Raw genomic sequence first — 26,141 nt, forward strand, 5'->3', positions numbered from 1 at the left:
TTTCCCAGAGGCTGAAGGAAATGTTTACTTTCATTCTACCTATTCCCATGCCTTTTTCTTTATCTCTGTGATCTCCTTGTACAGAAATCTGAAACATAATTCAAAGTCCTACAAGAATTTATACCTCCACTGCATTATATTCTCTAATATGGTATTTGTTATGAAAAAAGTAATTGTCATGTAACCTCTTGGCCACAAAAAAATGAACTATATTACAAATACACTTATCATAATACCATGTCTTCAAAATGCTAGCAGAAAGCTAGATAATCATTCCACAAATTATGAGGAGCACATCCCTGACTCAAAGCGATCTCACTAAGCCAGAGGTTGGCAGTCATAATATATTTTATCAGGTTGGATTTTTTGGAGCAGCTTCAGGCAATAAAACGATTTGCTGTGCCAACCGGTCCCTTTGGTATGCCAAAAAAGCCCACAGGAATCAGGATTTTTGGCACTTGTTAGAAATACTAGTGAATAAAACAAGTTCCCACCTGCCTTGAGAGTCCTTATTTTATAACACAATGAATAATTTGAGGTGATTTCCCGCCTGTCACATCCTCAGCCTTCTTAACTAAACAGAAACCAAGAATATGATGGCGCTGTCTACATTTCCCACAGTACTGCAGTCTCTTTGATTTTACTGCAAACTATCACAGGCTTCCTTATTCTCTTATATTTATCTAAGTAAATGACCTCTTAAGAGAAGAAACAATCACCTTATAAGGGAAGTCTACAGCTTTCTTTCTGTCCCTTAAGCTCTTGAAACGCAACCAAACATCCAAAGTAGTTAACTATTCATAAGCAAAGCCGATGAGGCACCATCTCTGTTTTTAATACACAGAGAGCCGCTGAGACTACCCAAGGATTCCCTGCCCTAACCCCACGTTCTCCACAGTTAACATCCTTTCCGACCACTGCTCCCCCTAAACCATGGCTTGGTACTAGCATATCTAGCAGGCAGCCACACAGCCAGAAGACTCTGCCCCCATCGCTTGCTTCAACAACAGGAAAGTGGTAGAAACCCCCAACCCTAAGCTCTTTGCCACTGACCTTTCCCCTCCCTCCTTCCCAGGGTAATATTTCTTTTTACTGTAACTCCTTTCATGCGGACAAAACTTTAGCAAAATCTGGGGCTCCTGAGCCATGTGGTCCCTTCAGAGGATGCCAGCTCAGGCATCTTGGTCACAGTTTGGACCATTAGTGGGAACTTCTGTCTTTCCCTCCCTTTCCTTGATAATTATGGGTGGAGAGCCAACAAGGAAAGCCCCCAGTATGACTGTACAACTTTCATGGCCACCAAAGGACCTTTCAAGGTTCTGTAGTTCAGATTCCCTGTGGGGATGGCTGCCCACCGTACAGGCAGGATGAAAAGATGACAGAGGGGTGTCACCAGGGGAGGGGTACTCCTTGACACCACTGTTACCACCTCTCAGGGTTATCTGGCTCTAGCGTCTGTGCTCCTCAGATCTTCCTGAAAGATGCCTCCCTCCTAAGGTTCTAGCCCACTTTTTTTAAAAAAAACCTTCTCTAAGAGCAGTTTCCCAGGGTCCATACAGAGACCCTTGCCCTTCTCACCTGCAGTAGTAGTGGCGGCCAAATTTGGCCCAGTGATCTCGGACAATTTCCTCCACACTCTGCTTCCGGGCAGCGATAATGGAGAGCCAGACCAAGACAGCCCAGAGGCCATCTTTCTCCCGGAGGTGATCAGAGCCTATGGGAGAAAGGAACAGTCTGCTGAAGATTTGTTCACGGGGGAAAAGTTAAAGCTAAATGAACTATGAAGACCAGTTAGCACTTGAGTGTTACATTGAAATGGTAGGATATATTTATTTATTGTGTGAAAAACATGTCCCACAGGACTTCCCTGGTGGCGCAGTGGTTGGGAGTCCGCCTGCCGATGCGAGGGATGCAGGTTCGTGTCCCGGTCCGGGAGGATCCCACATGCCGCGGAGCGGGTGGGCCCGTGAGCCATGGCCGCTGAGCCTGTGCGTCTGGAGCCTGTGCTCCACAACGGCGGAGGCCACAACAGTGAGAGGCCCACGTACCGCAAAAAAAAAACAACAAACCATGTCCCATAATAAACTTGCATTTCTAAAAGTATGCAACCGAAATTCAAATAACATAAAACAATATCAAAAAGTAAAATAAAATCCTGGAAGTTGTTGAAAGGATCCAAGAGCCAAGCTGACATCACATTTGACTAATGGTATCGTTCATTCAGTAAATATTCGGTGATCTTTACAGTACACCAAGCATTGGTCTAGGTACTAGGGATACGGCAGTGAAGAGGATAGCTCTTTATTCAACAAGTTTGAATTCAAGTAGGCGGGGAGGCAACAGAAGAGTAGATGAAAGAACAACATGCGTCAAATAAGGACAAGAGCTATGAAAAAAATTAAACTGGGTGATAACGTCACAGAGCACGATATCAGCAAAGACTTCCTTACTAGGGCAGTGCAGCTTACCTAGAGTAGGGTTGAATGGTACTCCCTGACCCCACTCTACCCGCCGAAGATATGGCCACCCAGAACCTGTGAATGTGACCTTATCTGGGGAAATAGTCCTGCAGATATAATTAAGTTAAGGATGTTGGGGTGAGATCAGCCTGGATTATCCAGGTGGGTCCAGAATCCAATGACAAGTATTCTGAGAAGAGAAGACACAGAGAGGAGAAATCCAAAGGAGCAGGTTATGTGAAGACAGAAGTGGAGATGAGAATTACGCTGCCACAAGCCAAGGAAGGCAGGGAGACACCAGAAATTGAAAGAGGCAAGGAAAGAGTCTCCCCTAAAGACTTCAGAGGAAGCATGGCTCTGCCAACACCCTGATTTTAGACTTCTGGCCTCCACAACTAGAAGAAAATTAATTTCTGCTGTTTTAAGCCACCCAGTTCTTGGTAATTTGTTATGGCAGCATTAGGAAACGAATACAGGTAGTCAGGGTCAGCCCCACTGAAGTGATGATATGTGAGCTGATACCTGAGAAGAAGGAGTCAGCCATGCAGAGATCTGGGGACAAAGCACAAAGTCCCTGAGGCAGGAAGGAACTGGGAAGCTTATTCCTCTAGCTATTTACATAGAAAGAGAGGCAGCTCATATTGTGGCACTCACACGATAAAGTGTGCAGGCTAAACAGGTAGCTTCCTGTGCAAAAAGAACCCAGAGGAATATGTTGGAGGCTCATTTAAGCATCTGTCTATTGGCCAATTGTAAGCTCTGTCCTGAATACAAAGGAATGTGTTGTAGTGTAAGAAAAGTGATATAATGGAAAAAGCATGGGGAAGGCTTTGGAATTAGGGTTTAAAACTAAACTCTTCTACTACCCCGGAATGTGAGAAGTTATCGCAAAGTTGTTAACCTTTCTGAGTCTCAGCTTCTCATCTGTAAAATGGGGACACCATCACCCATCTTGTTGGGTTGTCATATGAATTTAATCACACTCAGTGGGTAGGCTCTGGAGTCAGGTTGCTCACATTCAAATTCTGGCTCAGCCACTGACCTTTGTGTGACTTGCTGTCCTCATCTGTAACATAGGGAAATAATAGCCCCTCCCTCATGGGTTACTATCATGATGAAGTAACTAAATATGCCCAGGTATCAATGACTGGGATGTCACAAGCGGTTTTCTTGTTGTCGATCTTATTGGTAATTCACATAAAGTACCAACCTGGTGCTGATTCCTCAAAACATGCTTTGAGACAAATTGTTCTCAGTCATTCATTTAATTTTATCCTCTGACTCTAGCTACAGCAATGTCTTAAGACCAGGAGACTGGGACCAGGGGTTGGATCATTTCTTCTTGCAATAGAGCAGTAAGAATGGACAACAGTACTTGGGTTTCAGGGCTATGAAACATAGAAACTCAGAAAGGAAGACCCAATGACACAGAACTGTTTAAACTTTGAAAATGGACTGAAACAATACCTTAGTTAAGTTAGGCAGCTTTGAGAACTTCTCACCAAAGCTATGGACTATTTATACTTCTTGGTACATTTGCAGTGTTAAATGTTAAATGTTTTTCCTCAAAAAGAAAAACATACAACCTTGAGAGGACAGTGAAGATACTTAAAAGGAGAAATGATCAAGTCTTTGACTCCTCCATACACTGGTCAATGGTCTGCTGATGACACTTTTAGATGTCTGGTTGTGAGAACCAGACATCTTCTAGTTAGACATCTTTTAGCCTGAGAAGACCCTGGGCTTTTCATCATCACAGCATGTAGTGACTCTAGTCCCATCCAAGGCACTCTGCACACTGCTACAAAAATGGAAGAAATTTGGAAGATGCTGGGTTAGCTCCATGGCCTAAGTGCAAAAAAAGAAGTCTAGGAAGCCCTGCCCAGTGGGATAATTTCAAAATCCTTTGTCCTTTTACAGCTGAAAAAAAATCACTTTTATTTACTGTCTAGAGAGAAATACCTTTTTGTTTTAAAACATGGGCTTTGCATACCTTGAATCTCCAGCTGGATTACATTACCTAGAGATAGACCCATTAGATGATAAGTCTGACATCTGATAAGATGTCATAACTTAGGGGAGAGAGACATAAAGTTATTTTAGCAGAATCAAAAAAAAAAAAAAAAAGCCCACACAAACCCACCTCAACCCTTTGTCGCCAGCCACATAGTAAATTGTGAACTGGCTTGGATATTCTCACCTACAAGTTAAACATTGCCCAGATTCATAAGGGGCCAATGATCAAGAAAAATTAACTGTGCTCTTTACAGCTGTTTGAGGTGGGGGATAGAGACACTGAGGACTTGCAATTACACACACATGATTCCACTGAACTCTCATAATGTGCTTTAGAGGGGGTTTTGGGGAAACAACTTTCCTTTTAATAACTCTAAGGCAAGTGAACTATAATGCCGTACCCGTGACAGATAAATTCAACAGGAAGTGCAGAAAATACAAAGGCATCAAATGGTTTCCTAAAACCCCACTATAAACAGAGTGAAAATGGATGCGAGAAATGCTGACACTATATATGACAGGACTAATAGACTTTATATTAAATGCTTTTATAAGTTAATCAGAAAAAGAGGAACCCCAATAGATAACTGGGTGGATAGGCACAAATGAGCAATTTTCAAGAGAAAAACATTAACAGTCAAAAACATTTGAAAAAATGTTCAATCTCACCTCAGTCAAAGAAAAGTCCATAAAATGGAATCCCATCTGGGGACTTTCAAATTAGCAAGCGTTCATTAGGGGCAGGGGAACACCTAGTACTAGCAAAGTACCAGTGTAAATGTGTACAGTTTGGTGGAATAATTTGGCAATGATAATCAACAGCCTTAAAATAGCAACCAGCTTTGGACCCAGCTATTCTATTTCTTAAATTTTAGTCAAAGGGACATTCACTAAAGCAGCTTAAAGGAGAGAGAAAGTTGAAGAAATAATAAAAAGGAAAAAAAATTGTTTCTAAAAGAAGAGGGAAAGTTGAAAAACGAATACTAATTGTTAAAGAATAGGAAATGGTAGAAAATCCATACAAAAACTTGTGTAGATAGATAAAATATTGAATAAGAATCTTTGGTAGCACATGGAATGATGTTCATCCAATTTTAATACAAGTTAAAAAATCAGGTTACCAAAAAAGAGTATTCAGTACTTTTTTGGTAGAAGAACACATTTAGATACGTATTTATGTGTGTGCACAGGTTATCAACAGGATACACGCCCAGCTGTTAACAGTGTTATCTCTGAAGCAGTAGAACTGTGAATGTTTTGCTTCTTTTTCCTTTGCAGTATTTCCACAATAAATGTATATTATTTTCATTATAAGAAAAAAATAAAAAATTTAAAGTGGTCAACGGTGTGTACAAATTCACATTTGAAAACATGAAATCCCATCTACCAAGGGTTAGCTGGGATATTAAAGGGATCAACACGGCTGATGAACAAGTGATGAATTTTGAACCTATGGCTCATCCCATTTCTTAGATTGAGTAATAGCTATTTAGAGAATAGAGACTGGATCTGACTCCCTCGTGGGGCTCACAGGTTTGGGGATTAGGTTCAGGATGTACTGTAAGGCTTTAGGACTTGACAGAAAATGAGAACAGGGAAGGCAGTGCACTGCTGAGCTGTCAACATTAGCCTTGGGGGAAGCTGGGCTTAGGGGTTGTGTTTTGTTCACCTCACAGGGAGACTCCACTAGCAAGGACAAAGCTTCAGATTCATCCCAATAGCCCCTAGGGCATTTCTACTATTGCTGACAGCCCACGAAGAGGGGCTCACTCAGCCTGTGTTTCACTCCCTATCTTCCCAGGCAAAATCTCTACACTCTGTGAACAGTTAAACAGTTGTTTGGGGAAAAACAAATAAAATAGCTCTTTTACTTCATATATTCACAGCTGCTCCATCTTTAGAACATGAGATTCCAGAAAAAAATTCTTCGGCACTAATATTTATACATGCATACTATTGCCTGTACAATTTTTAATAGATTTTATTTTTTAGAGCAGTTTTAGCTTCCTAGCAAAATTGAATGAAAAGAACGGAGAGTTCCATAAGAGTCTCTGTCTTCACACAAACACAATCTCCCCACCATCAATATCCTGCACCAGAGTGGGCTGTTTGTTACAAATGATGAACCTACACTGACACATCATCACCCAAAGTCCATAGTTCAGGTGAGGGTTCACTGATGGTGTTGTACATTCTATGGGTTTTGACAAACATACACCCACCATTACAGTATCATACAGAACAGTTTCACTGCCCTAAAGTTCCTGTGTTCTGACTATTCATCCTTCCCTCCCTCGTAGCCCCTGGCAACCACTAATCCTTTTATTATCTTTATTGTTTTGCCTTTTCCAGATTATCAAATCATTGGACTTTTTAGTTTGGCTTCTTTCACTTAGTAATATGCATTTAAGGTTCCTCCATGTCTTTTCATGTCTTAATAGCTCATTTCTCCTTAGCATTGAATAATACAGTACAATTTTTGAAGTTTGCTTCCTCTGGATTTCTGGCTGGTGGTGCAACCAGAGCTTGCCACCTGGTTCAGAACATTGCAAGAAGCTTTAACCCATATTTCCAAAGCCTGTAAGTACCACTCAACTGTCCTTCCTCTATCCAGGCTAGCCCAGCCCGAAGCCCACTCAGACTTGCTTTGACCAGCCTGGAAAAGCAGTCATCCCCACCCAGATACCAGAAGGAAGGGGCTCAGCTCTCCCTGCCACAACTCCAGGAAAAACTGACACCAAAAACAGGTCTATTTTTTTCTTATCAGAAACATCCCTACTCTTCTATTCCCTAAAACTAGACTTTGAATTTTCTCAAGCTTTAAACCATATTACTTTGAGCTAGGCAGTACACCAGTAAGTATACTGACATAAAAGAAACGGGGGAAAAAAAGAGAGTACTCAATCTCAAAGGAATTTTCCTCAAATGGAAATGCCAGCACGGGCAAATCAACTCAATAAAACACCACACATGTTACTAAAAGATCAAGTCATCTCAGCTGAAACTCAGATCAGGAAAGTCTGAATTTGTCATTTGGGAAAATATAAATCATTATGTACCTGTTGCCAACTCCAAGCTAGAAATAAGTTAGTGGTTCTCAACCCAGGCTGCCCATTAGAATCTCCTAAAGAACTTATTAAAAATACCAATGCTCAGGCCCCACCCCGGACCAATAAAATCAGAATTTTTGGCAATGGGACCCAGGCATCAGTATATATATATTTTAATTCCTTGGGTAATTTTTATGAGCAGCGAGAGTTGAGAACCACTGCTTTAAGAGAAGCCTACTCAAAACAGTCCCATATCGGGGGCAGATTACTTAGGGGTAGTGAATTAGGCCTCTTCCTCTATTTGCTCAAATTTGGCACTAAAGGAAAGTGGTCATTGGTCTCTAGTTCGATGGATGCCCCTGGCCCTAGTCAGGGGGGCCCCTCTCACTGGAGCCAGCTTTAGTATCATGGTGTTCCCCCACCCCTTTTGTCTGGAAATCTTGTGAGGGCCTTGCCAAATGTGGGGTAACCAACTCATCCTGGTGTGCCTGGGACTTTCCCCATTTTAGCAGGAAATGAACAGTGTCCCAGGAAACCTCTCCATCCCATGCATACCAAGGTGGCCGGCCAGCGATAAGGAAGGCCACTTGCCCAAAAGGTTCCTGACGGTTTTCAGGATATGTGCATATACAGCACGTACCTAAGCACACATATTTCCTAGAGCCAGAAACGATAGGAAATATATCTGAATACTTGCTCTTGATGCAGAATTACACAGCAAGATAAATTCCATTTTTGGAAGAATAACAGCAAGGCACCAGGCACTTCACTCAGTACTTTATACATCTATTATCTAATTTTGACAATTTGATAGCTTCTCTTTACAGATAAGAGATTGAGATTAGGTCATCTGTATGAAGTCACATGGCCACTAAGGGGTGAAAAGAAGATTCACACCTGGGCAGTTTGGCTCCAACGCCTGTGGACATAACCACTGCTGGAAATGCCCAGTAAAGCCAGTGGTCCTCAGGAGCTGCAATGAGGCAGATAAAGTGCCCCAGGTGGTTAGACCTGAGGCAACCCTTCTGAAGATCTGGGTGATGGATTGGTATTTTTTCCTCCTCACACTAGACATTCAGGAAAAGTTGCCAAATTTCCCTTTACTTCTCCTCTCCTATCGATTTACCCTTTTCATTTACAGATGAAGTTTTCATTAATTTGCAGTGAAATTCTTTCCATCCTCTTTTTATCCACTCAAGGATTTGTCTTTTCAAAATAGTGAAGTCATGAGGGAACACTGGGAGGCACCCCTTACAGGGAATCGGAGATTTGAGAACATGCTATTGAACTGTGACAGGTTGTTGTTTTTGTGGCTTTTTTTCCATGTCTCAAACTGCTCATGTTCAGCTCTTTAAATCTGGCCAAAAAGCAGGGCTCATGGAAAAATTGTCACTTTTCCATGCTTAAAAAGAAATGTTTCTTGGGCTTCCCCGGTGGCGCAGTGATTGAGAGTCCGCCTGCCCATGCAGGGGACACGGGTTCGTGGTCCAGTCTGGGAAGATCCCACATGCCGTGGAGCGGCTGGGCCCGTGAGCCATGGCCGCTGAGCCTGCGCGTCCGGAGCCTGTGCTCCGCAAGGGGAGGGGCCATGACAGTGAGAGGCTCGCGTACCACAAAAAAAAAAAAAAAGAAAAAAAAGAAATGCTTCTTAAAAAATTAATGCTCTAAAATGTTTACAATTGGAAAACAAAGCTGTCCTGCATGTAAGCGGGTCAGAGCCAGCTGTCAGCTCAGAAAGGTAGGATGGCAGTAACCGACCGTGTAGCTCATGCTGTGCTGTGGGCATCCTGGCTCCCAAAGCTATGTAACAATAAATTTGATGATGATGATGATAATAATAATAATAGTGCTTGACACAATAATGCAGCAGGGCTCTTGGCTAGTATCCTGACCGTTGCAACACCCTGTAAACTCCATGAGGGAAGGACCCGTATCTGAAATGACTCATCATTCTATCCTGGCCCTGGCTCATAGAAGGTGCATAGTAAACCTTCATTGGATGAGTAAATGAATGATTAGGTGAAACTCTAGTATGTAGTGTGATTCATCAGATTCACTCCTCGCTAAAAGCTAGAAGCAACCTGAAAAGATATACGGGAAAAAACTTTATAGATCATCCCATTGAACAGATTCAGCTTACAAATGAGGAAACTGAGGCCCAGAGAAGTGATCTGTGTAAGGAAATTCAATGACAGAGAGGGGGAGTCAAGGTCTAACTGGGTCTAACTGGGACTGTCATCTCCTGGTGCTGTGCTGCTTACATGACACCATTCTTCCACGTCCCCGGCATGCATTCCATCCCCATCTAAAAGAATTAACCAGATGGGAGAAAAGGACACCTTTGGCATGTCCTTAAACAGGAGCAGCAGAGTAAGACTGGGTTTGAGTAAGACCTTGAGTAAGACACCTTTGGCATGTCCTTAAACAGGAGCAGCAGAGTAAGACCTGGCTCTGCCGTGTGAACTTGGCCAGTGGTTCGACTTTCCTCTCTAAGCCTCAATTACCTTATCTGTGGTCATTATGGTCCCTAGTTCATTTTAGAGTCCAGAAGTCTCAGTGAAATGACATATAGGAGGCCTTAAGAATGTACTTATCACTCAAAAGATGCTCAATAAATAACAAGTATTAGCACTGTTTCATTAACACAGCAGCCTACAGCAGCCAGGCCATCTATCCCATCTATCCCAGAAGAGGAGGAATCGTTAACTACGTCAGGGCTGGTCAGCTGACACTTGTCCCTCACAGGAGCAAGCCAAGGTACGGGACAGTGGGACCTCCTGACTCGTATGTCCCATCCCATTTCTTTGTCTCCAGTGCTGATGGGAACAACACAACCCTCTAAGAATTGTTCCTTGCTTGGTCGTAAGCTGAACCAGAAATCTCTCGAGCAGGTTTAAAGCCTGCACCACAGGGTTGAGGACCTGTCACTCTTTAGGCATTGTACTTTGTTCTCAGTGGGGCTACCTGGCACCTGGGAGAGAGCAGCAGGGGAAGCCTCAAAGCACAACTTTAGGGACTGCATCTTAAATACCAAGGGATGGGCCCCCTTGTTAAAAGCCCCCTAGTAGACACTGTGAAAGGAAACCCTTAGTCTGTTTGGAATTCTTCAATCCGTGAAGATTGAAGAATGATTTCCCAGGATTCCCAGTCCCAGCATGCACGGGTAAGTGTGGACACAGCCTCAGAGGGAGGCCCCATTCCTTTCTTTCTGCTCCACACTTTGGTGTCACACAACACCCCCTCTTGCCACTTTTCATCATTGAAAGGGTCAGTGGAACGGGAACTGTGGCGACCCCAAGAAAAGGTTTTGTTTTGTTTTGTTTTTGATGGAGACATTCTTTCCACTCCAGGTGGGAGCTCTCTTTCCCAGCACAGGGGTTGAGAGTTTGTAGAGGGTCCAGAAGAGAGTTTCAGTTTTCAGAGTTTACAAGGAGGCTCTTGGGGAGTGTCAATCACAGCACCGCTGTGCTCTGGCCCAGGCCTAGATGGAACTGCACATGTGCACACAGCCTGTTTCAGCTTGCCCAGCAGAGACATTGCTCTCCTTGTGCTGATAATGCTGTCATCACAGCCTCCTCACGTCACATCTGCTACCCAGCCAAATTTACACAAATCGGCCAGAAATAAGGGAAAGAAATGTGGTAGAACCTCAATAATCTGAAACTCACAGATATATGGGCCTCCTTCTCTGGCCTAGAGACTGGACAGATGTGAAAACTGCCAAACGTAGAGTTAATGATTATCTAAATAGGGAATGAACTAAAGCTTTCCTTTATTGTACCTTAAAAAAATCTGGCATTAAATAAAAATAACTGTATAAATAAGAGACAGTTAAACCTATTCAATATTCAACAGCACTCCTGTGAACCTAATCTTGAGTTAGGATGTACATAGTTCATGTGTGAAATACAGATGAAGAAGCAGGTATGGAACTTGAAAGTGTTATATGCTGTTTAACTGTTACGGAAAATAAAATGTCCATTCACAAAGCAACCAGAGAGTAAGTCAGTAATATAAACCATAAGACAATAGAGCAGAGAATATCTCTGCTAAAGGCTGTAAGAAGATCTTTACATACAAAAGATCACTAAAGCTGGAACCTGGCTGCTATTGAACACGGCTATTTACAGGTAACTGTCAGCAGCCTCCACTCCCCCCCCAGGAAATAAATACGTTAATAAAATGAATTACAAATACTTAACAGGATTTAAATTTTTTAATCTGTTCATTAACACAGGTCTTGGGAATGAATTTTCCTAGAAGCACTTTGTTCGCTATTAATTTGTGCTAATAATGATGTGATAATTGAAAGTACCAAAAGTTTATTTCAAAATTTTATATAATTCCAATTTTAATATCATTCATAAAATCCTTCCTCACCGCCTTCCAACTGGTCTATATTTATGTGGTTTTGTTTTTATGAATTCTCCCAAATCTTGGGATACCCTAATGCCCAGATTTCCAGAAATACAACCACTCAAGAATGATAAAAATATAACTACTAACAATGCAAAGAAGAAATACCAAAATGGAAATTCTTTGTTTATTCCTCCCTTCTTTCCTTCCATCCATCTACCTTCCATCCATCTTTCCTCCCTTCCTCCCTTCCTCCCTTCCTCCCTCCCTCCCTCCCTCCCTCCCTTCCTTCCTTCCTTCCTTCCTTCCATCCAACCTACAATCACTCAAAGCCTATCATATATATAAGAAATAGAGCTGAGCAAGAGAGACATGGCCCCTGTCCTCAGGGCATTTACGGTTGCATGGCAAGTAGAGGGATGCCCAGATTTCCAGATTTCCAGATTTCCAGAAATGCCCAGATTTCCAGAAATACAACCACTCAAGAATGATAAAAATATAACTACTAACAATGCAAAGAAGAAATACCAAAATGGAAATTCTTTGTTTATTCCTCCCTTCTTTCCTTCCATCCATCTACCTTCCATCCATCTTTCCTCCCTTCCTCCCTTCCTCCCTTCCTCCCTCCCTCCCTCCCAGAGGGATCCAGAAAAATCTCAAAAGACTGGAAAGATACTCGAGATTTCCTGTGAATGAAACACATACATACTCTGGGCCTCTTCCTTTTGTGCTAGAGACTGGAGAGATATAAAAATAGCCACCGTCAAGAGCACCAGAGCTCACAGTGAAAAAAGTTGGTGTGACAATGGGGACAAGTCATGTTGGTGCCAGGAGACCTGGATTCAATTCCAAATTTCCAGAAAGAGATGGAGGTATACAAAAGGCTTAGCAATGCCCCCAGCGCATACTAAGTGCTCATTTAAAAAGATAACTGTTATTATTGTGAAGAACTCAACAGAGAGCACTTTCTTGGAAAGAGAAAACATTGTTGTATTGCCTGATTTTATTTGGCAAATTTATATGGCTACTGACATTAACTTTTTAAAAATACATAACAAAAGTAATAGTAATACTCAAGATGGTGATCAGCTTGGAGGTCTTCCAGGCATTCACAAACAGAGCAATTCTTTATGTTACCTGTAAAGGGACAAGCTTTGGCGTGATAATTCATACACTCCCCAGATGGCATGACTTCTTACAAAACTGATGACAATGATAGCAACCAACAGAGCATCATCAACAAATTGCCCCCAAACCTCAAAGTTTTTGGTTTTTTAGCTCTTAGTTTTAGTATTTTAGTACATCCCCTTTTGTGTATGGGAACAAGTCCAGATTCCTTCCAATTTGGAACTTGAGAAAGTTAGCCAGAATGCCATTTAGATGAACAGCTTTCTTCTGTTTAAGGATTTGTAAAATGTTCTCCTTTGTTTCGGAAAAGAGTTTTCCAAAGCCCTTCCCAGGAAGTGGATGAATATCTGGCTCTAGCACGAAAGATGATTTGGCTTCTGAAATGACCTTGGTTCTTTGACAGAGCAATAAATATAGGCTTCCTATTGTCCAGGACCTGCACCTTTCCACAGGAGAGAAGCCTGAACTCTGATCTTATCACCAGCTTGTTACCTTGGAAAGTTCTGGGAGCTCAAGATGCTGGCTGATTTTCCCCTGAGGGAAATTTCCACTCAGGGTATATCCTTCTTCTCTTGGGCAAAAAGCTTGGCATTCCTGAGCTTGAGGCAGATCCATATTTTCAAGGTTTCTTGGCACTAAACTATGCTTTCCTAGTTGGTAAACAGCTCCATGCCCCAGGGGCACTGAAAAAGGCCTCCACTAGAAAAAGCTTTGATAAGTTTTAGAAGTGTCTCCCTAGTCTCAGGTCTAAAATCTTTCCATCTCTCTGCTTTCTCCTTCCTTAATTAGCTCACTTGGTTTTGAGAACTATATCCTAAGGTAGATGGGGAGCTCCTGTGATCAGCTGACTTTTACAGGCTGGAATTGTAAGGGGTCAGAGAGACCATGTGGCTTGTCTGTAGGTGGCAGGTGAGGGTCTTGAACGTAATCATCAGCCTCACATTCCAGGCCTCTAGACTTCCTGAACCGAACTTGGGTTGGCATCTCAGACACAGTCTTTCTACCATTCCTGATGAAAAACAACTACTGGTTTTCACTAGAGTAATGTTTCCTACTCCTGACTGCACATCAGAATTACATGAGGATACGTATTTAAAATGCAGACTCTCAGGCTCTACCTTGCCAGGGATTCCAAGCAAGGGTAAGATAGAAAATCTATGTTTTTAGCAAGCTTCCCAGGTGATTCTTACACATTCAGCTCAGTGCCTCTCCAAGAACCGGCATTAATAAGGAACAGCATGAATCCACTTTTTCCTTCCAAGACTGAGTGGTCCAGTTCCTCAGGCCTTCTGGACCTTCATTCACTGTCGGGTGCTGGAGAGATGGAATTAGCCATTGCTTTCATCGGAAAGACTGATAAGCACAGTGGAAAGCAGCATACACCGTAGGGCAGGAGACCTTTTAGTTCAACTGTAATTTAATTCAAGTGGAGGCCTTTTCCAGGCTCTGGGGCCCTGGGTGAGTCACTTAACTACTTCTTGGGTTCAGGAGCTTCACCTGGCAAATCAGGCCAGTGTCACCAGAACCTGAAGAATGGTGGGGGTGGGCAATACCTTTAGAGCTCTACACATTGAAAAATCTCCTGTGCTCCTTGAAAGGAAAATGGCAAGCAAATATAACAGTGAGAGGCTTTTAAAAGTCCCTTCTAGTCCAGCCTACATGTTGCAATCAGCATAACAGTCTGAAAGCAAAGCTTGCTGGAAAGTGGCTGCAAGCAGACCTCCCCCCTGGGAAGACCATGGTTTCCTACTTCCAGTTGAGTCAAGTCTCAACGTCTAAGCTAGGCAGGCAAAGGGCTTCAGAAATGAGCCCCTCCCCACTGGTATTTCCAAGACTGTTTCTTGATACTCCCTTCTCTACCCTACGCTATACGTCAGAGGTTAGTGAACTACAGCCCATGGGCCAAATTTGGACTTAGGCCTATTTTTGTAAGTAAACTTTTATTGGCACACAGCCATACTCATTTATGCACTGTCTATGGCTGCTTTTGTGTTACAGTTACTGAGTTGAGTAATTGTGGAAGAGACCGTACATAGCCTCTCAGTTCACAAAGCCTAAAATATTTACTATCTGGCCCTTTACAGAAAAAGTTTGCCAACCCCTGATACAGACCAGTCTTTTTCAGTCTTTTGGCCATGACCCACAATAAATACATTTTACTGTGAGATCTAGCAAACACGTAGATACCTGTGCACATATTTACATATAAATCTTTCTCAAAATAACATTTACCTTTCCTAAATACAATGCATTCTGATAGTTTCTAGCCTATTATATTTTCTTAAAAAGCTGTTCACGACTATACCAACCTCATGACCCCAAATTAGTCTTGATTCATGTTTGGAAAATACTTCTCTAGACAAACTGAACAGCTGGCTACTTACAACACATGGCCCCTACTCTCCCACTTCTATTCCTTTCTTGATATTGCTGCCCCCATCTGACAAGGTTCTGTCCTTTCATCTTTATGTGTGCAAATCCTTCCCATTCTTTAAGAACTATGCAAATTCCATCTCTTCCAGGAAGTCTGCTTTGAGCCTCCAGTTCCAAACCACTTTCTCCTTTTCTCATCTCCCACAGCACTTTTTCTATTCCTCTATTGTGGAACTTTAAAGTTTCTGCTTTGTAGAAAACTCACCTGTGCATCTTTCTAACTATGTACCCTAAAGATCTTGAATTTCTTAAGGCTATGATCTTTTTTGTATTCTACATACCATCCAATACAGTGCCTTGTACTCTGTAAGTACTTTATCCTTTAATTTTAAAGACTATAAATTTATGGTCTATTGTAAGCACTCAACAAATGTTTATAAAGACAGAGAGAGAGAAAGAGAGAGAGAGAGAGATAACCTGGACTTATCAGTTTCCATTCCAGTTGCTAGATTTGTGTTATTTTAATAACCAGCAGGGAGAATTATTATATACAATATACAATCCCTGATTTTTTGAGTCACAGTCACTGGTTTAGACACACAGAACACCAAAAAGGATACACAGAACACCTATTTTTAGGGCCTCAGCAGAGAAAAAGTATAACAGTTTCAACTATCCCAAGCAGACCTGCCATCCATAAGTTCTGAGATCAAACAGTCGTGATTGAGAGAGCTTGATATGATCTCTCTTTTTCCAAGGAGAAAAAGGTGCCTGCCAACCCTTCTGCACCATTAATGCTATTAGCGTCTAGCTGATTTTGGTAAAAGGAGAAAATTTCCCAGGAGAAAATTCCTTCAGGAACCCTGACATAGCCTGAAATGCTGTCATTATGACTAGTTAGAGTGGTTTTACTGCAATCTGTTTAAGCATGACCAAATAAGACTTATTCTTAGGAATTCAAGGATGGTTTGGTATCAGGAAATCAATCGTACTTCATTACATTAACATAATAAAGGAGGAAAAACCATTAATATATCACTTGATTCTGAAAGGGCACCTTCCATCAGCCATTTATAATATGATTCTAAGAAATATTAGAATAGGAAAAAAAACTACATAAGCATGATAGGGATTTTACCAATATTAAAACGAAATCATCAAAATAGATGGTAAAATACTGAATTGATTTCCATTAAAATCATGAACTATCACAATTGTTATTTAATATTATTTTGAAGATTGCAGCTAGTGCCATAAGAATATGAAATAAAAGATCTAAATATTGGAAAACACAAAAAATCTTTAGTCCTAAATTATATGACTGTATACCTAAAAATGTAGACTTTTTAGAAAAGAAAATGTCATAATTAATGATAGAATCTGTTAAGGTGGCTGTGAACCAGAGAAAATGCATGTTAATCAATAGCTTTTCTTTATCTGTTATATGTTATGTAAACAAATTAGAAAGGAAAATGAAGATATTAACATTAAAATCAAAGCTGTTAAAAGCTCTGTAGGACATATGACCCAGTTTCTTCAATGAATAAATTAGAAAGAGAAAACGTAGAGGGGAGAAATGCAGATTAAAAGAGACTTAAGAGGTATCAATGAGTTATGATGTAAGATCTTTTGGATCCTAATTGTAAAAATTTATCGAGGGAAATGTTGAGAATAGGAGAAATTATTAAGAAATTACTTTTGGAGTTCCACTTCTGCACTTCTGTTTAGGATGTGGAAATCTATAAGAGAATGTCACTCCCATCCCAGTAATAAGAGAAGGCCAGGAAACTACAGCATAACTTTAAAAAAAAAAAAAAACAACCATCTGAGGTCACAGGAAATAAAGTGAATTCCAAAGAGTCTCAAGGCAAGACAGGACACAAACCATCTCACCTTTAGCAGAGCACAGAAGAAAGAGGATGCTTCCATACAAGTGAATAATAAGAAGTCACATAAGAGTTTTAAACATTCTTAAAGGCCAAGTATAGCCTATTATGATAGTTTTAAATTGCTTGGAGTCCCAGATATGAAGGACACATTCCAAGTTATTTCCCATAGGCTCCACTGGGTACTCACAAGAAAGACTGGAAAAAGAGAGAGAGACTTGGTGGTGCTGACATGCAGGAAATGATCAACTCCTGCCAAGAGATAAGCCTGAAACCCTTCTAGTTCCCCAAACATTTCTTTCATAGGAAACAAAAGCCTTAAGCTCCTGGATGAATGAGCTTCAAACCTTCTCATGCCTAGGATCCAGGCAGAGGTCCACTGCTTCTGAAATAGGGGTTGAAGTAAAAACTCTCTGTCCCTGGACAAAGAGTAGGAAACCTTGGGCCCAGAATCCTACACCAATACTAAACAGACCTGCTGCCACTAGAAAAGGGTCAAGTACTTAATAATAGAGGTCTATTTTGTCTCACAGACATGCAGTAACTGCTGAAACCTGTGAATGCAACAGAAACGCTGAAAAATCTCCTCCATCTCCCCATTATCACTTTCAGTACATAGTAAAAATATCCCACTACCAGAAGAATTTGAAGCCTGTGATACATTGATATACTAAAGATTATAACAGAAACAATAAAATCCAAACCCAGCTCAACTCCTGACTATATTTAATGTAACTTTGCACACTAATGCCCTGAGAGAAGAGGTATGCCCATTTCTGTGTATAAATATTATTTACCTGAGTCTCTACCGTTCTTATATACATACAGTCCAGCATTCAATGAAAAATTATGACATGAAAAAATCAAGAAAGAGTAAACCATTGCTTTATCAAAAGACAAAGCAATCAACAGAACTAGAGTTAGAAAATAACCAGTTATTGGAACTATCAGACAGAAAGTTTACAATAACTATGTTTAATATGTTAAATGATCTAATGGAAAAGATAAACAACAGACATAAACAGATCAGGAATTTCATCAAAGAGATGAAAATTATTTAAAAAGAGTCAAAGAGAAATACTAGAAATAAAAACTACAATATCAGAGATGAAGAAATCCTTCACTGGGTTCAGCAAAAGACTGGACACAGCTCAGGAAAGAATTCATGATATGCCAATAGAGATTATCTTGACTGAAACACAAAAAGAATAAAGAGTAAACAAAACCAAATAGTGCATGTAAGGGCTCTGAGACAACACATGGTCACAAATTATCTAACATTATGTAATTAGAGTCTCAGAGGAGAGGAGAGAATAAGGAAAGAGAGATATTAGAAGAGATAATGGCAGAGAATTTTCTAAAATTAATGAAAAACAACAAACAACAGATCCAAGAATCTCAAAGAACCCTAAGCAGGGTTTTAAAAAAAAATACATGTACCTATACATTTTATTAAACTGTTAAAAACAAAAGATAAAAAGAAAATGTTGAAGCCAGCCAGAGGTGGAAAGTAGGCGAAATTTAAATACAGAGCAATGGTGGTAAGAATTAGAGCCGACTTCTTGGAAACTGTGCAAGCCAGAAGACAATGGTGTGACATCTTTAAAATAGTGAAAGAAGAAATTATTTTTTAACATTTTAGGTGTGATAATGGTACTACAGTTTATATATATATATAATATATTTTTTTTTCTTTTTTTCCCTCAGTACCCCTTAGACTTATAAGATTCACACTAAGGATTGCTTCACAATAATCAGAGGGGAGGGCTCCTCTTGTGGATGAAGGTAGAGATAAAGTAAGATTGACCAGGAGTTGATGATGGTTGAAACTATGTGATGAACACATGGGAATCTGATATATTTCCTCTCTCTCTCTCTCTCTCTCTGTCTGTCTCTAAAAAGAAGAAGAAATAGGCAGAAGACGTGAAGGTGTCATAGCACATATCCCACTAGGTTTCTCTGATTTTTTTTTTTTTTTTTTGCCTCTAACTCTTTCACCAGCCTTTCATTCACAGTGGACTCACAGGTCCCCAAACTAGGGTCACAGAGTTCTGCAGCCACCCTCTCCAGTAACACCAACCCAATAAAGCCTACCAGTGCCAAAGCTCTCTTCTCCACACAGAGAGCACCGGCCTGAGTCCATCAAATTTGAGAAGAATCTCCATCCAGCTGGGGTCTCATACACAGGGACCTTCATTGATTTGGCCACTCTGAAAAATGAAATTCGAGGCAACAGTTAATTCATATTTCTCCTTTCCTTTTTTTTTTTTTTGCTCAGCACATAAGGAAGTCTTTAAGACCTGTTACTGCCATAACTAGATTTTAGAACATCCTGAACAACGTGGACAGTTTTCAAGATGTCAAGCCATAAGGTAGAGAATGATAAATAGCCTATTCCAATGGTACTCAATTTTGCTTTCCCCACAATATAGAAGATGTTCAGTTAATGTATAGCATATTCTCACATTTATGTTTCACTTCTATATATATTCCTTTATCTTGGTGGTAAGATCCCAGTTGGGGAATCTCGGAATTTAAATTAAGGTGGTATTTGGGTGCAAACACTTTGGAATATTGTTTGACAGTATCTACTAAAGATGAATATACACATATCCTATGAACTAGCAATTCAACTCCTAGAAGTTAATACTAACGAAGTAGTAGACACTGTGGTACACTGCTCAGCTTCACCTCCAACACGCACACGCGCTCACACACACACACTTTAGGACTTTTAGGACTGGAACACTCTACCAGCTTCTAGGAATGTTGATGGCTTCTAGGAATGGTGACAGCTCACAGATGTGGCCCCCACTCTCTGCTAAAGAGAGATGTCTCACTCAAAATCATGCTCCCTTCCTTGGGTCAATCCACATCAAATGCCTGGCAAATGAGAGATGTATAAAGGTCTAGGCTTCTTGCCCCTATTTGGCACAACTCTGTAGGGCCATTTCAGCTCCAACTTCTCTGTCTGATCCTCCTTCCTCACTCCCCCACAGGTATTGCTCTTGAAGGAAACTTTGATCTTGATGGCAGAAAGGAATAAAGTTCCTGCAAGCGAATCTATCTCAGAGCTGCTTCCTGGGGAGCCCAGCAGGTGACATTACTCAACAGAGTATGTACACAAGATTTTTAAAAAAATGATCATAGAATCACAATTGGTAATAACTGAAACAAAAGTCCATCAAAGTAGAAGGGAGAAATGATTTGCAATATATAATGCAATAGCATAAATTTCACTGAACAAACTAGTGCTACAGGCAACAACTTGAATGAATCTCACAAACATAATATCACATGAAAGAAACCAGTATCAAAGGAATATACACTATACAGTTCCATTTAGATAAAATTAAAAAACAGCTAAAACTAAGCTTTACTGTCAAAACTCAGGCTCAGAGGGCCCAGAAGGTCAAGTATTTTGTTCAAGATCTCACAGAGAGAAGAGGCAAAGCTAGATTCTGGACCCAAGTCTGCTTAATTTCTGTCCATGTTCCATTCCACTACACCATGCTGTCTCCCCAAATGTTTTAGTGCTTCAAGACATATACAAACCTCAAAGTTGGCTGGGGAATGAGCTGCTGCCACAGACACTGGCCTGAAGAGTTTCATCAGCCCCACATGGAAGCAACCCAAAGAGAAAAACATCAAATGCCTGCCACCAGCAAGGTTTAGTCCTTTGATGACTATAGGTGCAGAAGGTGACCATGGAGAGGAACCAGTGAGGGTATCTCGGTGAAGAAGAGGAAGAAAAATACACATAGGACAAAGGACACGATGTAATAGTGATTTCTTCAGGTTTGTTTTGTGGCCACCTAGAGGAAAAAATATCTAGAACTCTTGCCAGAGGAACATAACACTTCTCTTTCCATTGAACCCAAATGTAATTAATGTGCTCACAATCTTGAAAAAACTGTGTGCCAAGTCTCTTTCAAGTTTGCTTTGAGGGACTTCCCTGGCGGCACAGTGGTTAAGAATCCACCTGCCAATGCAGGGGACACGGGTTCCATCCCTGGTCCGGGAAGATCCCACATGCCGTGGAGCAACTAAGCCCGTATGCCACAACTACTGAGCCTGCGCTCTAGAGCCCACGAGCCACAACTACTGAGCTCGCGTGCTGCAGCTACTGAAGCCTGCACACCTAGAGCCCACAGAGCCCACAACAAGAGAAGCCACCGCAATGAGAAGCCCATGCACCGCAACGAAGAGTAGCCCCCGCTCGCTGAAACTAGAGAAAGCCCCCACGCAACAATGAAGACCCAACGCAGCCAATAAATAAAGAAAGAAAGAAAGAAATAAAGAAAGGTTCAACTTTAAAAAAAAAGTCTTAAAATAAAAAGTTTGCTTTGAAAACAAGCACCTTTTGGATGCTTGGGTGTTACATCAAAGGTTCTCTTTTCCTCAGTAGTCTAAGAAAGATATACAATCATGTTTACATCCTGGTAGGAATAATGAAATAAATCCTCTCCAAATTGGAGAGCAAAGGTAAGCTTTCACAGCCATTAATTTAAGGTCAGAAGTTCAAGGAAGGAGAAATCATTCACACTGAAGCCTTCTAGGGCAGAGCATAATAAAGCTGGGGTCAAAATTAATTTAGCTAAAATGAACGCATAAGATTATGAAATAGAATACGCAACATGGGGCAGAGGTGAGGGTAAGCGAGAGGCTAGAGGGTGTGGGGATATATATTCTCTGGCCAAAACATTCTTGTTGGTTCAAAGCCAAGTTGGCAGAACTGAAAGGAGGGGAGAGGATTTCCCCAGCTCCACCCTTCTCAGCTGACCACTGTCAGGAGGTCATCAGGCTGAAGGCTGAGGCTGGATTTTAAAGGACCGGATACTTTTATAACTATGAGCCACATTTGCAGCTGTACAAGCTAAGATAACAATATGGGTAATTAAATTCCCGGATCCTGAGCATGAGTTGATGTGTCCTACAGTCAGAAAGGAATGCCCCTCCCTTCTCCTTCTACTGAACTTGGGATCCATCCCAAGCATAACATTCAGCAGATACCAGGCTCTAGACTGGTTTCTGGCAGGAGGCCCCAGTGGAGTCTCTGGTACAAAAGCTAAAAATGAAGCTGCTCATGCTGAGGGTCTGCACCCCTCTCCTTGACTACTACCACCATGTGTCAGAGACAAACAAAACTCACTTTCTAGGAAAGACCAGCATATGAAGGAAAAGAAAGAAAATGAATCTGGGCCACAGTTTTCCTGCAAATGGGAGTGGCTTTGGTAGCCGAAACAAAACAAAACAAAACAAACCATACCATGGTGGGCTTCCCTGGTGGTGCAGCGGTTGAGAGTCTGCCTGCCGATGCAGGGGACGCAGGTTCATGCCCCGGTCCGGGAAGATCCCACATGCCACGGAGCGCCTAGGCCCATGAGCCATGGCCGCTGAGCCTGCGCGGCCGGAGCTTGTGCTCCGCAACGGGAGAGGCCACAACAGTGAGAGGCCCGCGTACCGCAAAAAAACCCAAAAAAACAAAACAAAAAAAACATGGTAGATATAAGCTTCTTAGTGTGGATTTTAAAACCTCTAAAAATGTGGCTTCAGGTTGGAAATAGCCTCAACCTATTTTGCCAATACTTTCTCCCATGATACTCCCCATATGCTGCTAAAAACTGAACCATCTCTTATTTCTAAATATGCTCTTGCATTATTGTTGTTGCTTTTTACAAGTCCTTCTTTATGCTTTTCATACTACCTGGATTAATCCTCCTTTCCAATCTCTCTCAAAATACTTCACTTTGCTTCAAAACCTATCTTAAATGCCCTGCCATCATGAATCCTGTGGCAAAGGCTGCTAGTGGTCAACAAAAGTATCTTTTCCTGGACACACAGCTGGACTACACTTCCCAACCTCCCACGAAGTTCACTGTGGCCACTTGCTGAGTTCTAGCCAACGGAACCCCAGTGGAGACAATGCACACGCTTTTCAAATCTGGTTATTAAAATTTCCCATCCTCCATGTTCTTTCTCCTTCTGCCAGTCTAATGTGGACAAGCCCAGCAATCCTAGAAGCCACATGTTGAAGATGGTGGACCTACAAGTTGGAAGGAACTGGATCTCTGAATCACCATTTGGAGCAGAATTAGTCACCAATCAGGAACACTTGTTTTTAACTTCTAATGACTGAGAAATAACCTCTTGCCATGTTTGAGCCATTGTACACTTTGGGATTAGTTCTGTAGTACCAGCTCCATTATCGTAACAAATACAATTCTTTTTTCATTGCCATTATCAATCCAAAGTAACCCTTCCTGCCCTAGGCTTCCTCTCTTGGTAGGGGGTTTTTATGTTCACATTGTCATTGTATATGTTGCTACCTTCTTAACACTCTCCCTCCATACACAGATACCACCACTACAACTACCAGTGTGTTAGTTCTTTGAGGGCAGGGGCTGCATCTTATATACCTTTATAGCTCTTCAATGTCTAGGATAACATAATACCTTGTCAGACTTGCCCTCAATAAATTCTGCATGATTTCAGTTGACTAATATCTATTGTTTAAGGAGTATTGTTGAATAGCAAGGGGAAAAGTAACTCTATTTTATGGTCTTTTCTCATTGTAGGTTCCTTATATTATATTAAGAAATAAGTAATTTCTGCATGTTTTATTTAAATTAGTCATTTTGAGCAAAGAGAATTTCTCCAGGTATTAATTGGCGGGGCTATCAGGATAAGACAAAGGTATTTCTTGAAAATAAAGATGTTACAGAATTAGGGCAGTGAATATATGAGAGTCAAAAGTCTGAGAAGCAGAAGGACAAATTATTTCTATTTTACCAGTCTGGTGGTCACCTTACCCTCATGTGCTCAAACAAGATAACAGATACAAAAGCATCCTGAAAGATCCCTAAAAGCTCACTACATGTAGAGGTGCTAGCACATCCACCTTTGCACCTCCCGCATCCAGCGCCGTGCATGCCCACAGTAGGTATTAAAATATGTATTAACTTAATTACACAGTACCACATCAGTGTATGTGACAATATTCTACTGGAATACCAACAGTTACTAATGACTCTCTTTTACCTTGCGAGAGAACAGCCAAATAAAAAATGACTAATTATATCAAGTACATGAGGCAGCATCAGCTACTCTTGGAATTCTACTTTAAGAAAGTTCCAGTAGATTTTAAAAAGACAAGATCCAGGTCGCTCTTCCTTCAATTATCTTCAAACACCCACTTTCTTAAGAGCTGAGCACACCCCTTGGTTCTATTTTCTACATACTGAACTCTCAGTCCCTTCTTAAAAAGCCTCCATCTACATAGATTAGGAGATATCTGCATCACATATATCCAACAAAAGACTTATACATGGTTTATATGTAAAAACTCTTACAAATCAATAAAAAAGGCAGATAACCTTTAAAACATGGGCAAAAATCTTGATTAGGCACTTTACAAAAGAGGATATTCACAACCCACAAAATGAAAAGACAACCTATGGAATGGGAAAATATATTTGCAAACCCTATATCCAATAAGGGGTTAATATTCAAAATATATAAGGAATGCTTACAACTCAATAGCAAGAAAACAAACAATCTAATTTTTAAAAAATGGTTAAAGGGTCTAAATAGGAAAATAAATTTTTCTGAAGAAGACACACAAATGACCAAGAGATACATGAAAAGATGCTCAACATCACCAATCATCAGAGAAGTGCAAATCAAAACCACAATGAGATATCACCTCACACCTATTATTGGGTTTTTAGCCAACCTGACAGAATGGCTATTATCAAAAAGACAAGAGATAAGAGAGCCAGTGTGGACATGGAGAAAAGGGAACACTTGTGCAGTGTTGGTGGGAATGTACACTGGCACAGGTCACTATGGAAAATAACATGGAGGTCCTCTCCTCAAAAAATTAAAAAAGAACTATCATATGATCCAGTAATCACACTTCTAGATATTTATCCAAAGGAAATGACAACAGGATCTCGAAAGGATATCTGTACTCCTATGTTCATTGCATCATTATACACAATAGCCAAGATACAGAAACAACCTACATGTCCAATGACAGATAAATGGATAAAGAAGATGTGGTATATAAATACAATGAATATTACTCAGCCATAAAAAAAGAAGGAAATTCTGCTATTTGCAACAACATGAATGAAACTGCAGGGCATTCTGCTAAGTGAAATAAGCCAGAGAGAGAAAACCAAATACTGTAAGGTATCACTTAAATGTGGAGTCTAAAAACAAAATAAAGCTGAATTCATAGAAATGAAGAGTAGATTGGTGGTTGCCAGGGACTGGGGTGGGGAGGTGGAACGGGGAGATGGTGGTCAAAGGGTACAAATGTCCATTTATAAAATAAACAAGTTCTAAAGATGTCTGTATGTGTATAACTGAGTCACTCTGCTGTACAGCAGAGATTGGCACAGCATTGTAAATCAACTATTCTTCAATAAAAAATTAAAAGATAAATAAGTTCTGAAGATCTAATGTACAGCACGGTGACTATAGTTATTAACATGTACTGTGTACTTGAAATTTGCTGAAAGCAGAATTCTCACTAAAAAAACTATGTGAGGTGATGAATGAGTTAATTAACTTGATTGTGATAATCATCATTTCACAATGTCTATCAGTATCAAATCATCACGTTGTATATTTTAAATATATTATAGTTTTATCTGCCAATTATATCTCAATAAAGCTGGAAAAAAATAACCAAAAAAGCTAGTCATTGGTGACAGAAGTCAGGATAGAGGTTATCTCTGGGGAGGAGGGGGAGGTAGTGATTGGAATGGGGATCAAGGGAGCTTCAGGAATGCTGTTCTCTTTCTTGATCTACAATGGTAGTTACACGGGTGTGTGCTCTTTGTAAAAAGTCCTTGAGCTACGCA

General features: G+C 40.8%; 1 protein-coding gene across 1 annotated transcript in view; it reads right to left on the reverse strand.

Moving 5' to 3' along the window:
* The window catches only part of PGM5 (phosphoglucomutase 5), a 181,656-nt gene that overhangs the window by 52,880 nt on the left and 102,635 nt on the right, over window positions 1-26,141 (reverse strand). The window contains exons 7-8 of the mRNA XM_024734323.1: window positions 19,363-19,478; window positions 1,579-1,714 (exon numbers count right to left, since the gene is read on the reverse strand). Coding sequence (XP_024590091.1) covers window positions 1,579-1,714; window positions 19,363-19,478 — 252 coding nt within the window. The remainder of the gene's footprint in view (window positions 1-1,578; window positions 1,715-19,362; window positions 19,479-26,141) is intronic.

This window comes from Neophocaena asiaeorientalis, unplaced genomic scaffold, assembly GCF_003031525.2.
Source record: "Neophocaena asiaeorientalis asiaeorientalis breed wild unplaced genomic scaffold, Neophocaena_asiaeorientalis_V1.1 scaffold256, whole genome shotgun sequence".
Classification (NCBI taxonomy): Eukaryota; Metazoa; Chordata; class Mammalia; order Artiodactyla; family Phocoenidae; genus Neophocaena; species Neophocaena asiaeorientalis.